General features: G+C 39.5%; 1 protein-coding gene across 2 annotated transcripts in view; it reads left to right on the plus strand.

Moving 5' to 3' along the window:
• Nucleotides 1-15,704, plus strand: part of NAP1L1 (nucleosome assembly protein 1 like 1) — a 33,061-nt gene that overhangs the window by 2,061 nt on the left and 15,296 nt on the right. For both annotated transcript variants that reach the window (XM_027747833.2, XM_027747832.2), the window contains exons 2-3: nucleotides 14,546-14,580; nucleotides 15,277-15,365. In XM_027747833.2, coding sequence (XP_027603634.1) covers nucleotides 14,564-14,580; nucleotides 15,277-15,365 — 106 coding nt within the window. In that variant the 5' untranslated portion in view covers nucleotides 14,546-14,563. The remainder of the gene's footprint in view (nucleotides 1-14,545; nucleotides 14,581-15,276; nucleotides 15,366-15,704) is intronic.

Consider the following 15,704-nt stretch of genomic DNA (forward strand, 5'->3'; position numbering starts at 1 on the left):
CCACCCTTGTGTGTCATCTAGCCCCTGCCTCACAAACTATTTCTGGAAGGAGGTGGGGTACTAATTATGGTGACCTGCTTACTGAGCATCCTGGAAATGGGTGGTCTGGTTTTCTCTTGGCTTCTTGTGTAATTGACAGTGAGTATGGGCACACAAGTGAGAATGAAACCATGTGCATGGATGTCATGAAGCTTTAACAGAGTTTTCACAACCCTGAGTGAGACCTGAGTCTTCATTTTCTCCAGTACATAACTCCAGATCTTCAAGAAAACTTTGGCTTACCCTGTACATTTGGTAAAAAGGTGTTGATTCACTAAGGTAGAAGTTGAAGCAATTGTAACACAGCTTATCCTGTTGTGGCAGAGATTGTATTCTTTCAGGGAATAATATAGCTTGAGGATATTAGTTTCAATAGAGAAAAATCTCAGGGGGAATAAATTAAGAATCTTTTATTTTTAATTTTGGTTCAATCCTTTGGTGAAAGCCAGTTTATTCCAGTAGACCAGGGGGTATAATGGACATGTGTGTGGTATCTTAACCTTTTTGTTAATGTAGTTGTAACCCAGTTCACATTAAGGTTCTTGTGAAACAGCTGCAAACATGGTGTATCTCAAACTAAGGATCTGGTTCTTGCTTCTTTGAAGAAATTTCAGGAATTAGGTTGCAGAAAATGGAGATGCAGGTGTTCTTTCAATGCCTGTTTGCTTTTCTGCATTGGTATATACATTCAGTGGAACTTCAGCTCTGTGTTTTTCCATGAATTGATACTGCTTTGATATTTGTGTGGTACTAGCAGGCACTTGCACAGAAGACAGTACTTTGCAGACAGAAACAAGACTTCTTAATGCTGGTTTTATTTTACTAGAGCTGAGGAATCTTCTGAGTTAGCATCTGGTCTGGGCAACTGCAATCCACCTTCTCGTTAGGGAAGCAGTTAGTAAATAATAGAGTAGAACTGCATAGGAAGGGTTGTGATGATAGTTTTAATGCTTAGGTCAGTTTTCATTTGTAAATTACTTAGGGCTCAAAAGTGATTATAATTAAAGCTAATTCAATATAGCTGATTCTCACTCAGCTCAGGGTTAGTGCATTTCCTCATCACCTAACATTGTTAATCTGGAGAGTAGGTCTGGTGTCAATGTGTTTGTCTAGAAAACCAGACATGTCTGAAAGGCATCAAAGAAGTTGCTTGGGGATTCATTTGATGACCTTCTGAAAAATTAAGCTATTTAGAAGCACTGTGTGAGGGTTTTGAGGACTTCTTACACTAAATGATTCTATGATTTTGTGATTCAACAAAGTTGATGCAAAGGAAAAAAAATCTAATACTGATATGGTATTTAGCCATAACTTTGACCTTAAGTTTTCAGGAAGACTACACATATTGAAGACTAAAACTTCAGTTGACTCAAAAAAAAAAAGGAACATTTTGATAACTTACCTTTGATACTCTATGTTTAGTTTAAAAATGTAAATAATTTCAGATATGAAGTAACTTATGTTCTTCCTAAAGATTATTCTTTTAAATGAACTTACATCATCTGCTTGAATGAAAACATCATCTACATCTTAACTACTTGTCACAGGTTAAACTGGAGATCTCCCTAAATGGAAAACTGTTCAGATTTTAGTGCAGGAGAATACAAATGCATTTGGGAGCTGAATGTGTGCTTAAATGTAAATCTGCACAGACATGATTTACAATGGCGATGTCTAATTTTAAAGCTTAACTTGCCATAATAAATAGACAGTTTTACGTCAGCTATTTCACCTGGTCTTTGAGGACTTTAGAACAAAATACTAGCAGTTTATCCTTAGTAGCTTTTTATGATCAGAAGGTGAAAGCAAATTTTTAGATGTGAAAACTGGTTTTTGGAGGTACCTGTAGCCTTGAAGCATTCGATTGCTTGATTTTACATTTACATTTATTCTTTAAAAAAATAGCACTACCACCACCCAAATAACAACCAGACAATGAAGAAACCTCCACCCAAAGCATGAGAGATATTAGAAGTGTTGAAAATTCTGTTTAAGAGATTTAACTAAGTGGGTGCCTGAAATCTGGAATGGACAAACACCTAAACTTCTAAGACCCAGGTTAGAATCAAAAATGCTTGTTATCTTTTCTGACCATCTGCACTAAGGTTAGTTCAGTCCACTACTTTATTTAGGTGTTGTTTAATATGTGATGCTTAAAGGAAGGCAGTTCTTTCACATTGCTTGTGGAATGACTTGCCCGTGAAGGGAGAATGTCATTCTAGGTCTGACCCTAGTTAAAAACTTTACTTAAGCATTAAAAGATCAAGTTGAGGAACACAGGGAGGAGACATGAAATAAAACAATTAACTGTTTACATGGAAAACAATTTTGAATCAGTTCTTTTTGAACTTCTTGTTAATGTAGGTATTTTTGTGTCATTTCTTGTTGTTCACCTCTCATACTATTAGTATAAGACATAAACTGCTTATGTTCCTCAGGTATTCATGTTGCTAGGCCCTGAACTGAGCTATTTCCTCTCTTCCGAAACCTGAACAGTGAATACAGTGTTTTTATTAAGGATACATTACCGAAGTGTATAATGATCATATTTTGCATTGTGTGTTTTAGTCACCATGCATTCATTTCAGATCTTGCTACTTCTGCATGTTGAGTAAAAATCTTTAGTGGGCTGCATGCAATTATATGTCTTTGCGCAGAATTTTTTCGACCTTTTGAATTCTAAGTTAGTTGGAATTGCATCTTTTGGTTTGTGTTACTTTAGGTTTTAATACTATTTATTTTGCCTTGCTTGGGTCACTGCTTTAAGCAGTTCTTAATTCTGTGACACCCCAGTTTTGGAAATTACTCATCTTGACTTTGAAGCGTTAAGTATGAGCTGGTGTAGGTGCTTTATGCGTGTGCAGGGTAGCATCATCAGGAACATGCTTGCTCTGTTTGACCTGGTGAGATATTCATGACACAGCCTCTTGATTCTTTTATCACCATCTTCACAGAATCACAGAATATGATGAGTTGGAAGGGACCCATAAGGATCATCAAGTCCAACTCTGGACAGGATGACCCTGCACAGGACCATCCCCAAGAGTCACACCTGACAGTATCACACAAATGCTTCTTGAACTCTGTCAGGCTTGGTGCTGTGACCCCTTCTCTGGGGAGCCTGTTCCAGTGCCCAGCCACCCTCTGGGTGAAGAACCTTTTCCTGATATCCAATCTAAACCTCCCCTGACACAACTTGAGGCCATTCCCTTGGGTCCTCTCACACAGAGAAGAGATCAGTGCCTGCCCCTCCTCTTCCTCACAAGGAAGTTGTAACTGCAATGAGGTCTCCCCTCAGTCTCCTCCAGGCTGAACAGACCAAGTGACCTCAGCCGCTCATACGGCTTCCTCTCAAGGCCCTTCACCATCTTTGTTGCCCTCTTTTAGACACTCTTCAATAGCTTATATTGCAGTGCCCAAAACTGCACACAATATTCAAGGTGAGGCCGCCCCAGTGCACAGCAGAGTGGGACAATTCCCTCCTTTGACTGCCTGGTGATGCTTTGCCTGATGCCCCCCCGGACACCGGTTGGCGCTCCTGGCTGCCAGGGCACTGCTGACTCATATTCAACTTGCCATTGATGAGGACCCCCAGGACTCTTTCCATGGCACTGCTTTCCAGCACCTCATTCCCCAGTCTGTACAAACATCCAGGGTTGCCCCATTCCAGATGCAGAGTCTGTCACTTTCTGTTGTTGAACTTCATATGGTTGGTGATTGCCCAGTCCTCTAATTTGTCGAGATCTCTCTGCAGGGCCTTTGAGAGAATCAACAGCTCCTCCCAGTTTTGTGACATCTGCAAACTTGCTTAGTATCCTTTCTAGTCCTGCATCCAAGTCACTTATGAAGATGTTCAAGAGCACAGGGCCCAAGATGAGCCCTGTGGAACCCCACTAGTGACAGGTCACCAGTCTGATGTTACCCCATTCACTATCACCCTCTGTGCTTGACCCATGAGCCAATTGCTCACCCACCACATGATGTGTTTATCCAGCTGTGTGCTGGGCATTTTGTCCAGAAGGATCCTGTGAGAGACAGTATTGAAAGCTTTACTGAAATCCAAAAAGATGACATCAACTGGCTTCCCTTGATCAGCAAGGTGGGTTACCTTGTTATAAAAGGAAATCAGATTGTGTAAGCGTGACTTTTCTCTCCTGAAGCCAGGCTGGCTGTGACCAATGACTGCATTGTTTTTCAGGTGTTTTTCAATACCTCCCATAATAATCTTGTCCATAACTTTATGAGGCACTGAAGTGAGACTGACAGGCCTGTAGTTTCTGGGGTTCCCCTTCTTTCCTTTGTTGGAAATTGGGACAAGGTTCACCAGCTTCCTGTCAGCTGGGACCTCTCCAGATTCCCAAGAGGTATTGGGGCCAAAAGCGTGATTGAGTGAAATTCACAAGGAAGTTTCTATGTAGATAACTTTGTAAATAATGCTCATTTCCGTGGTTCAAATACTCTCTAAGTGTAGTACATATTTACAATTGCTTTTTATACCAACTGTATTCATTTGAAAGTGACTTGTTGAAACCATAACCATGTACATACTTCTGTTTGGTCTTAACTGCCAATTGTAACATCTCACCCCTAAGAGCTTCCAAAATGTGTCAAGTTGTGACTGTGTTCTTTTTTAAGTACAAGCTAGCTTGTTAGTTGAAAATTGGATGTTTTAAAGGTGGTAGGTTCTTGGTGGCTTGGCTTCCATGTTAAAAATCCTGAACTGAAGCTAACAAAAAAGTTGTTGATGTATTTTAGGAATTTCAGTAGCTTCTTGGGGAGTAAATGAATTTAAAATATTGCGTTCATCAGATGTTCTAGTAAAAACACACACTTTTGAAACCTGTACACATTTTTTTCAGTGTTTTTTAACTTTCTTTTCAGATAAGAATGCTTAGATGTTTTTGAAGTCAAATTGGATAAAAGCTTTAATGCTGCAGTGTGTGAGTTTTGCAGATAGCAGTGTAACTGCCAGTATGGTTGTGTTTAATTATGTGGCGATCTTCGTAGCCAACAGACGCTCTCCTTTCATTTGTTGGATGTTGTGACACTGCAAGTTGATCTTTTAAACGTTAAAGTTTAAATGCACGTTAAAGTGCATTCTGCTACCTGAAGAACTTTGTTAAAACACGGTTTGTTACTTTTGTTAGTTTGACACTTTTAAACAAACTGAGTATGGAGACATACTCTTAGGAGATTTTAAATATTTCTTTATACATAAAGATTTTGATTTCAACCCATCGGAATGGCTGCATTTTTCCCATTATCAGTGATGGAAAGTAAAACCTGTAATAAACCGACTAGTTCCTTTAAAAAAAAAAATCTTTGTTTATTTTTTCCAGATTTGAATTTAAACTTCTTTGTTACTTTACTAATAATGAAAGATTGTTTTAAATAGAAATTGGTAGGTTTTCTGCTACAGAATCTTGGCATCCAGAACAAAGGCAACATTGTGTGTTAATTACCCTATATTTAGAACCCGATGAGGGAGCTCAGGTCAGTAGCAGAGACAAACACGAAGATATAATTTAGGCCTTCTTTTAAATTGTAATTTTGTAGTCCTTCTCCTTCTTATTTTGAGGACTCTTTTCTGCTGAAAGAGTAAACAAGCACTATCTAAAATTCAATAAAATTGCTACAAACATCGGAGTTCCGTATTTGTTGATTGAATCTTTATTTCCTAATAGAAAAATTAGTCAAGGGGAGAGCTTAACAAGGGTTTCCTTCCACATGACTGAAAACAAGTCCTGCAGTTACTAATAACAGAGTTATTTATATATATTATCATTCCATTTTGTTTTGAAGAATCTTTGACTTCTTCCCATCAAGTAACTTGTGTTCTAGTGCAAGCAGAGAGCGCTTTAAAGTTGAAATGTGGAAAATGTGTTTTCATGCTGTAACATGTATACGTGTATTGTGCAGAGGCCTGCAAGCACTAATGAAATGGTTGCATTGGCAAATGGCTGAAGTTGATGCCTTTACCTCAGGAGCCATTAGGAAGTGCAAAAAAATACCACTTGAACGGGAGAGAGCAGAGTTTTGAATAACTGTGTTATGTTACTTGATTCATCATTGTCGTGTTTTAGTGTTTTTATTCTCTGCAGCCAGATTCTGCATTTTACCACGTTACCATAAGGTAAGATGTAGCAGTACAGTTTCCGCAGTAAATTCAAACTTGCCCAACCCTTTTCATGAGTTGTTACAAAAGGTACTTGCCTGTGGCAACCTCCATCTCTTGACCCTGCTATTGCTCATGCAACTGCAGGTCTAGCACTGTATAAGGAAATACTTAGAACTTCTTTTAACTTTACAATCATTCACATGTTGCTGATTGAAAGGAAAGGGTACGCATAGCTAAGGAAGAACTACAATAAGCTTTTCCAGCAGGATTTGCCAATTGTATTTGCTTTATCTAACTGGAAGATCATTCGGAAGAGAAACTGGGTGTTCCCTTTACGAAGGTAACACATCTCCCACATGGTGCTATGAGTGCTTCCCATCTTGGATAATTAAGTGCATGCACGTAGCTAGAATTCTGAGTGTGTTCTGTGAAACTGCTCCTCGTCTGAATTTCTTATCCTTTTCTGCTTGGTGCAGAAGACCCTACCTAAGCTTTTGCTAAAGATTCCTAAATATTGCCATGCCAGTTAGCATTTCTGCTGTTAACTGTGCATGTCTTTTGGGCATAGTGGATCAGTTGGTACTTGAACAATAAATTGCATCAAAACAGAGGGATTTGAGTTACTGCAAGGGTCCAGTGGCACCTTTCTCTTACTTCATTGAGGAACATGGATTCCTTGTTTCCATTGACCATTAGCTCCTTAGTCTCTTACTCCTGAAAAAGCTGGCAGCCCACGACTCGGACAGGGACACTCTCTGCTGGGTTAGGAACTGGCTGGAGGGCCAGGCCCAGAGAGTGGTGGGGAATGGTGCTGCATCCAGTTGGCAGCCGGTCCCTCAGGGATCAGCTGGTGGTGTCCCTCAGGGATCAGTGCTGGGCCTGGTTCTATTTAATATCTTTATTGATGATTTAGATGAGGGGATTGAGTCCACCATCAGCAAATTTGCAGATGACACTAAATTGGGAGAGAGTGTCGATCTGCTGGAAGGCAGGAGGGCTCTGCAGAGGGACCTGGACAGGCTGGAGAGTTGGGCTGATTCCAACGGGATGAGGTTCAACAAGGCCAAGTGCCGGGTCCTGCACTTTGGCCACAACAACCCCCTGCAGCACTACAGGCTGGGGACAGAGTGGCTGGAGAGCAGCCAAGCAGAAAGGGACCTGGGAGTTTGGATTGACAGGAAGCTGAACAGGAGCCAGCAGTGTGCCCAGGTGGCCAAGAAGGCCAATGGCATCCTGGCCTGTATCAGGAACAGTGTGGCCAGCAGGACCAGGGAAGTGATTCTTCCCCTGTACTCAGCACTGGTGAGGCCACACCTGGAGTACTGTGTCCAGTTCTGGGCCCTTCAGTTCAGGAAGGACATTGAGGTGCTGGAGCAGGTCCAGAGAAGAGCAACGAGGCTGGTGAAGGGACTTGAGCCCAAGTCCTGTGAGGAGAGGCTGAGGGAGCTGGGGTTGTTCAGCCTGGAGAAGAGGAGGCTCAGGGGAGACCTCATCACTCTCTACAACTCCCTGAAAGGAGGTTGTAGCCAGGTGGGGGTTGGTCTCTTCTCCCAGGCAGCTATCAGTAAGACAAGAGGGCATGGTCTTAAGCTGTGCCAGGGCAGGTTTAGGTTGGATATTAGGAAGAAATTCTTTACAGAGAGGGTAATCAGGTGTTGGAGTGGGCTGCCCAGGGAAGTGGTGGATTCTCCGTCCCTGGAGGTTTTTAAGATGAGACTGGATGTGGCACTTAGTGCCATGGTGTAGTAACCACGGCGATGTTGGATCAAGGGTTGGACTTGATGATCTCGGAGGTCCCTTCCAACCCAGCTGATTCTATAATTCTATCCAAAACTTGATAACTTTTATATTAGTGCTGTCTTCTTTATTGTATCATACTCTTGTCTTCTGTGCTTGTATTCAGGCAGACAATTTTAATTATCTACTCTATATTTGAAAATTTAAATAAACTTTGTTTTTGCTCTTACATTAACAGAAATCTTTTTGTTAACAGAATAACTTTGAGGCACTAATAAAAGGAAATTGTCTCTGGAGTTCAGTGGCTGATAATGTCTTTCATCAAATAGATGTGGTATCTTTATGTTCTAGACTTCCGCTACTCTGCTCACTTAATTGAGATTGATTTTTTTTTTCACCTTCAACTTTCCTAAGAAGGCATACTTTTCCATAAGCTAAATATGTTACAGATTATATCATTTATCTGCCATGTTAATCATAGAAACACAGAGTTATTTAGGTTGGAAAAGGCTTCTCATCTATGATCATCAAGTCCAGCCATTAACCCAGCACTGCTATGTTCATTGCTAAACTGTATCCCCAGGTGCCACGTTTGCACATTTTTTTGAACATTTCCAGGGTTGGTGATTACGTCACTTCCCTGGGCAGCCTGACAACCCTTTCAGTGAAGAAAGTTTTCCTAATATCCAATCTAAACCTTGCCTGGCATAACTTGAGGCCGTTTCCTCTCATCCTTGTTAACCTGGGAGAAGAGACCACTCCCCACCTGACAACAACCCTCTTTCAGGTAGCTATAGAGAGTGATGAGGTCTCCCCTCAGGATATTAATAGGTATAATATCTCCTTGTTTCATGACCAGTTTTCATGCTAATGATAATGGATGCGTGAATTGAATCACACAAGTATAAAGGACACACTTGGTCTTCTGCTTTATTCCCTTTTGAAATGGCATTTTTAACCCGATACATTATTCAATTGCTGCTTTTGGAAGAGGAGCTAAATGCTCTCCTAGTTACTACTGAACTGTATGATCCTTTCTCATGTAACAATTTTCCCACCTGGTAATTAGTACCATAGCTTCTACTAACAGTTGTGAAATGATTAATATTTTTGGGGGTTGTATTTTTTTGTCTTGCTGTACCGAGACATTTGAAGTGTGAAACTCTCTACCATGTACTGTGCACTTTTTAAACAGTTCTCCCATTTCTCTTAGAATTGTTTAGGTTGGAAAAGACCTTGAAGATCACTATCAGAGTATCTGATCTCTCTAAAGTTACAAACCTCTCTTAGAGGGTTTGAGCAAAGTACACCAAACAATTACTTTGAACATCTGCAGTCAAAGAGTATCTTCTGATGGATCTCTACACTGCTGTTTTAATGTTTGTTTTCTTTATAAGAGAAATCTTAAAAGTTGTCCTTCTGGAATGCTAGGCAAGAACATCAGTTTGAAGTGACTTCTAATGAATATATTGCTCTCAAGTTTCCCAGTCTGTGTAGTGAGAGTTGAACTTGGCTGGTATGATGTCATTTGTCTGGCACCTTTCGTTTTTGCACACATTGCAAATAGCTTACAGGACTTAATCCTGATGATATTTTTAATACAACTAGCTGTCCTCCAGCTGGACCTCTCTTTTCTTCACTGACATCTGACTTAGTCCACCACTTAGTTTGTTATCTTACACTGCAGCTTCTTAATCCCATGTAGGGCTCACTTGTTTTGGGTATTTTCTGTTAATGTATTGCTTTCAGTTGCCCAAGGCTTGCCAGAGACAGGAAGAGGCTGATATGCTGTTATATGGACAGGCTGACTTGCTGTGCTCTGAATTACTGACTACTGAGGAAATCAGTTTGGGCAAAAGGGTAGGTTTCTTGTAAAAATGTGAGTTAACATGGCTTGGATGTAGGAAGGGTCTGATAGCCTCTAAAAGCCCATTTGTGTTTCTTGAACAACTTGCAAAATTTCTCTTACGTGCCACTCCAAGGTAATCGTGTGAGCAATTCCTCTAGAGAAGGGGAAAAGGTATTTCTTGAAAGGGAGGGAATGGGTACTCTTCTTGGTGTGGTATGATCAGAGATGCTGAACAGCTGAGATATGTTGGTGGCCTGCCAGCCTTAGGGCTTGTTGCAAAAAAGCTGTTGTTTTGCTGGAACAACTGTGTCTCAGCAATGTCTTGCTTCCTCAGCTGACTCACAATTCACCTTGCTGTGACCTGTCTTCCCGAGGCTGAGCGGATGTCCGGGTAATCTAATACTGGCATACTTACTTGGGACACTTAAAGCTGATCTTCAAAAAGAAAAGGCTTCTCACCAAAGTGTGTGTGTCCTAGATGTAACATGGCTTATGCTGCTGTGCAAACTCAGACTAGTTTCTGTGTGGATGAAGGAGTGATTAGGCAGTGTTGAACGCTTAGGGTTTATATTTCTACCTTCACTTGAGCAAAATCACTTAGTGAAAAAACAATAACCCCTGGAAACTTACTAATGGGTAACTTGAGGATGAATAGATGGCAATATCATTATTAGATTCTGCATATATCTAACTACATTTCTTGAAAAACATGTCAGATTAAAAAGGGGACGAGTTCTTTAAGCATAATGAAAATAGCAAATTGTTATACTGTTTTGGTAAGATGTAAATTTTAAGAGGGTTTTTCCAATTTTCAGTAATTCTGTGGGATGCACTCAAAACTGTGGCTAAGCTTGTGCCAGATTAAGTTTCCTAACCTTTCCATTCCGATAAAGAACACATTTTCTTGTGATGGCAGGCAAGCTTAAGCTGCCTATATGAAAGAGGTTTTACACTTCAACCTTTAGAAAACTTGCATCGTAGCTTGCTTTTCTGTACTTTTGCTTGCTTTTTTGTAGCAAAAACTTCCTATGCGCTCACTTTCAAGCCCTAACTGTTTCTTTTTCTCTGCATATTTTTACAGTGAGCAGCAAAACATTGTAAGTGAAGCCTTTGGGCACCTCTGACCGTAATGCAGTGCTACTGGCTGTAGCTCTTCAAGTAAAGAGAAGTAAAATATTTTACTAATAAGGAGGTTATTTGCGTGCTGGTTTTTGTACAGGGGTTTAGGCTACCCTTTATGTACTCATAAGCTTCTTCTTGCAGTCAGGAGGCCTAGATTCTAAGTAATATCTCAGCCCAAAGCAATTGCCTAGACACTGCGCTTGAAGTAACATACCAGCTGTAGCCAGACGTTCTGCATTGACAACTGGTGAATTGGTATCTCTCTGGGTCTGCTTCAGGGAGTGATGCCAGTGCCAAGAGTGGTTCTTGATGCTCATGTGCCAAGTTGCAGCTGCTGTTTACAATCTGGAATGCACCTGTGAAATACACCTATGAAATGAACTGGGAAGGACAGCTGTGTCTTACACCAAGTGATACCAGTACAATAGTGAAATATTTAGTATTGGGGAGATACTGGAAAATAAATACTGGGGTGATGTATTTTAGTATTACTGATTGTGGTACATATTATATTCAAAATACTGGAGACTAGACTGGGACCTTGTACTGGGCATTGTGCAAAGATAGTGGAGGTTATTTACTCTCAAGGAATGCATTTTCTCACTGCTTTTCTTCTTCTACAGTTGGTTTTTTGGATTGATTTATTTTTGTTTCGTTGTTGTTGCTTTTATCTGTTCAGGTTTTTTTGTTGTTGTTTGTTGGTTGGAGTTTTTTTTACCAGTAGAGCTGTGTTTGCAGAGAAGCTTATGTTGTTTAGGTAAATGACAGTAAAGTAAATGTGATGCAACTATATACCTTCCATGCTAGTGGGCTGCACAGATTAGTCTAAATGTCTGCCAGTGTAGTTCTGTTGGCAGCTCTCATTCCAAAAACTGTTGTTTAGAGCTGGCAGATGTCAGTGTTATGACAAACAGTACTATCTCCTCAGTTTGCAGAAGAACTCTTCTAACTGTAAATGTTCTGATACTGAGTTGTGTAAAAAGTGGAGGGAAGATTAAAGGATGGGTCATGAAAAAGACTGACGCAAAAATGGGAAAAAGTGGTATGAGAGATAGGCAAACACTAGAGGGAGGCTCTGAAGTTGACAGCTGCTTGATACAGTCTATTTTAATTTCAAAAAAATCTTTGAAGAATGTTATTCAAAGTCTTTGAGTAAACTGGGTCATAATTTGAAAACATACAGTGCTTGCATGGATTGTTTAAAAGCCAGGAAGCAGAGGATGATAACTGCCCGTTGCAATGAGGCAGATGCTGGAATTCCACAGGGTGCTGTAGTGAGATGAATGCCTTCAGCATGGTCAGAAATGATCTTGGAAAGAGGGTGATCAGTGAAAGGATGGACAAAAGTTGCTGATGACAAGTAGTTGTTCAGAATGGTGAAAACAAGGGCCCTCTGAGGAATTCAGGGAACAGAGAGACCGCTGGTGAAAATTCCTCTGCCATAGGGTTGCGCAGTATAGAAAAATCTGACTTTGAGCTGAATATTGCAACTCAGAAGCAGGATTTTAGCACTTTGATACTTGACTGATATCATCAGCTTACCTGCATGGTTTTGAGGAAAATGAGGAGTAGTTTATGAAATAAAAATCGATTATGACATTGTCAAATACCTGCATTTCTGAGCCAGTGTGTTTTTTTCTGAACATGATTGAAAGCTAGAAGGATTTCTGGGGGAATTCTTAACCATTTAGCCCACTGCTTTGGAGAGACCACAGGGTTTGTGCTGCAACTGGTCACACCCTTGTTGAAAGAACTGCCTTTAGTTGTATGGAAATTGAAGCAGTATTTGATGAGAAGAATGGAGAGTGGAAATGCTGGTCTCAGTAAGGAGCAATAGTTGGTGAACAGCATCACTGTCACATTTGCATAAAAATATGTGAAAAGCAGGGGAACTGTGCATCTTGTGCTCTTTTGTACAGCAATACTATCGATCTCCTTGAAAAGCTCCTGAGTTAAGAACAAGTTAAGAGGAATTATGTAAGGAAAAAGCTGTATAAAATGGATAAAGTCTTCTATAAAGAAAAAATAATGCCAATTGTTATTGTTGCTCAAAAAAACCAGGGACCCATTAATGAGAGTTGTAATTGTAGCATGCTCTCAGTTTCTATAGGTCTTCAGTCCATGCTAGCTTTGAGACCAATATACAAAGGAGACTCTGGAATTGTTTTATAGACAGCTTGCATACATGTGCAAACCTGAAATCATAAGACAGGCAAATGAGATCTGAATAAAATGAGTTAAGAATACTACTGTAACTCCTCTGTTTCTTATTGCATTGTTAAATGTCCTTTGGTTTACAGCAGTGCTGCTATTCTATTTGATAGCAAGTACTGTATTATTTTTTCTGAAATAGATGGACAGGTAGTTGGTTCTCTAGTTTTTCTGCATATTAGGGAATTTTTTTTTATTACATGCAGTCTTCTAAATACTTTAATGGCACTGTAAAGTTGTGGTTCTAAATGAGGACATCGAACACTTGCTTTCCATGTAGTTGTTGGGATGTAGTTATGACACCAGAAAAAATGTTTTGATTCTGTCTACATAGAATGTAGGTGTTTAATTCTGAAGTCTAGATTCTAACATGTTTTTTCGTATTGACTGTTAATATCCTGATCTTACTGGGATTGTGGTTTTGTGTTACACTTTGGACAGATCAAATGCAATTTTCACTTTTTCTGGAACATATCCCTCCAACACTTTGCTAAAATTGTTATTGGAATGCATTATAAGGAGTTGAAATTCCTGAACGAAACTTGAATTTATTTAGCTTACAGGACAGCAACTATAATGAGGACTCTAAAGCAATGGTTTCCATGCTCTGTGGACATGTAATTATTTCTGGTAGTTGGAGCCTCCTGAACTATTGGACCTAAGATGGCAGTAACAGGACAAGTGTTTTCTTGTGCGTAGTATTATCTTCGACTTCACCTGAAACATCTTTTTGGATACTAGATTCCTAAGTACTGTTTTGCTGGCAGAAAATATTATGCACAATACATATGAGAACATAGATGCTTCATGGTGTGCAAGATTTGCAATACTCTTGATGTCAAAAGTTACTGTGTCTACAATGTGTTTATGATGATACTGAGATATTTAAGAAATAAAGTCATCTTAAATAGCTTGGCACCTGGCATAATTTTTCTGGGGGTAAAATGTTGGAATTTTGTGTGTATTCTGAAGAACTACTCGGATTGGTTTTGTAAAGTTGGGATTAAAAGTAAAGCCACAAAAAGGCATCTTTAGTTTTAAACTGATTTAGCTGTAAGTATACTCTGCAATTACATGCTGGAAATGAGTAAACAGTTACCAGAAGGGTTCCAGCACCCTTTTTACTTCAGTTTTTCTCAAGTTATATTTCAATTTTATACTTATGACTAGTTTTCAGTCAATGATATAAGTACAGTGCTATGATATAAAACTCAACATGGCATTTTTATGGTACTTTAATTTATGTGAGTATTCTGGTTTTAAACCAGAACAAAGTTTTTCAGTGCTTCTGTATGTTTTAGACTGAGAGCTCAAAAAGTGCATGGCAGATGTGCCACTCTTCAGAGTATAATATGTATTTATTTCATAAAGCTGACATGGTTTGTGTTTCTTTAAGTACTAGAGCACTTTAGAGTTTGTAACACCAATCTAGTGCTGCTGTTCTTATGCGTTCTTTCTTTTTCTTCTAGTGATTGAAATCTAGCAGAATGGCAGACATAGACAAGTAAGTAAAATCTGTAGGTTACTGAGGCTCTGACCGTGTCCTGTGCTGTACTTGAGATGGCTGGGATCTCCAGACACTTGATGGGCAGAGTCTAGATACTGACCTTTGCACTGTGGCAAGATGTGAGGTTTATAGGATTTGGGAGAAAAATGAGTTGCTCACAACAACTGGGTTTGGGATCTTAATTGGAAGTAAATCTAAAAGTGGCACAAGTCAACTTACTATGTTAGTTGGAATTTTGGAGGGGAAAAACAGATAGTATTGCCCATTACTACTGTTTCACTGTATGTAGGTTTTTTCTGTACTTTGAATTGCTCACATTTTGTGCAATTGAAGTACAGTTAAGATGAACCTACCCACAGTTGTCAAGGCCTGCACATCTTAATAAAGAGATCTGTAGAGCAGGAGGCTTTGACTGGTTGATAAGCACAGGAGATGAAGGAATTCTTCTGTAAAAAGGAAACTTTGTAGTTCTGGAAAGTTACTAGTTCTTTAAACTGTTCCAAGATTGTCAGATATGAAACTTCTATGAAGGTAAATTTGGCTTCGATTGGCTGCTAAGACTGCTAGTTTGTCATAGATGAAAGATGCAACAGTTTGCTTCTACTCTCATAATCTCTAGTTTGATCTCTTTAGGCTCATTACAGTATTTTATAAAGTTAACTTCTTGATCCTGTTATTGAATATTTTTAATAGCAAAGAACAGTCTGAACTTGATCAGCAGGATATGGAAGATGTTGAAGAAGTGGAAGAAGAAGAAACTGGTGAAGATGCCAACAGCAAAGGTAATGTTGAAACCAAGGGTTTCTAAACAGCTGCACATGTGCTTTCTAGTTAATGTATTAAAAGAAACTTACTGCTAAAACCAACAATAAATGGTAAAACAATTTTGAGTGTACAACTGTTAAAATTCTGAAGCAAGGGCTTTTTTTTTTTTTCCCCAAGTTATGTGATTTTTATTATTTGTCTGCAGTTACTCATTTTAGTCATGCTTAATACCAGTTCAGGCAGTGCTGGCCACCTCTATAACTGGAAAAGACAGGATTGTTGTGGATATGCGATTGAATTCTTTCAAAACTCACAACAGTTAAAAACTTCACCTGTGAAGCTTTGGGTATAAAAAA

Source organism: Pipra filicauda, unplaced genomic scaffold (assembly GCF_003945595.2).
Source record: "Pipra filicauda isolate LSUMZ 115617 unplaced genomic scaffold, ASM394559v2 scaffold4_size7858003_pilon, whole genome shotgun sequence".
NCBI classification, from domain to species: domain Eukaryota; kingdom Metazoa; phylum Chordata; class Aves; order Passeriformes; family Pipridae; genus Pipra; species Pipra filicauda.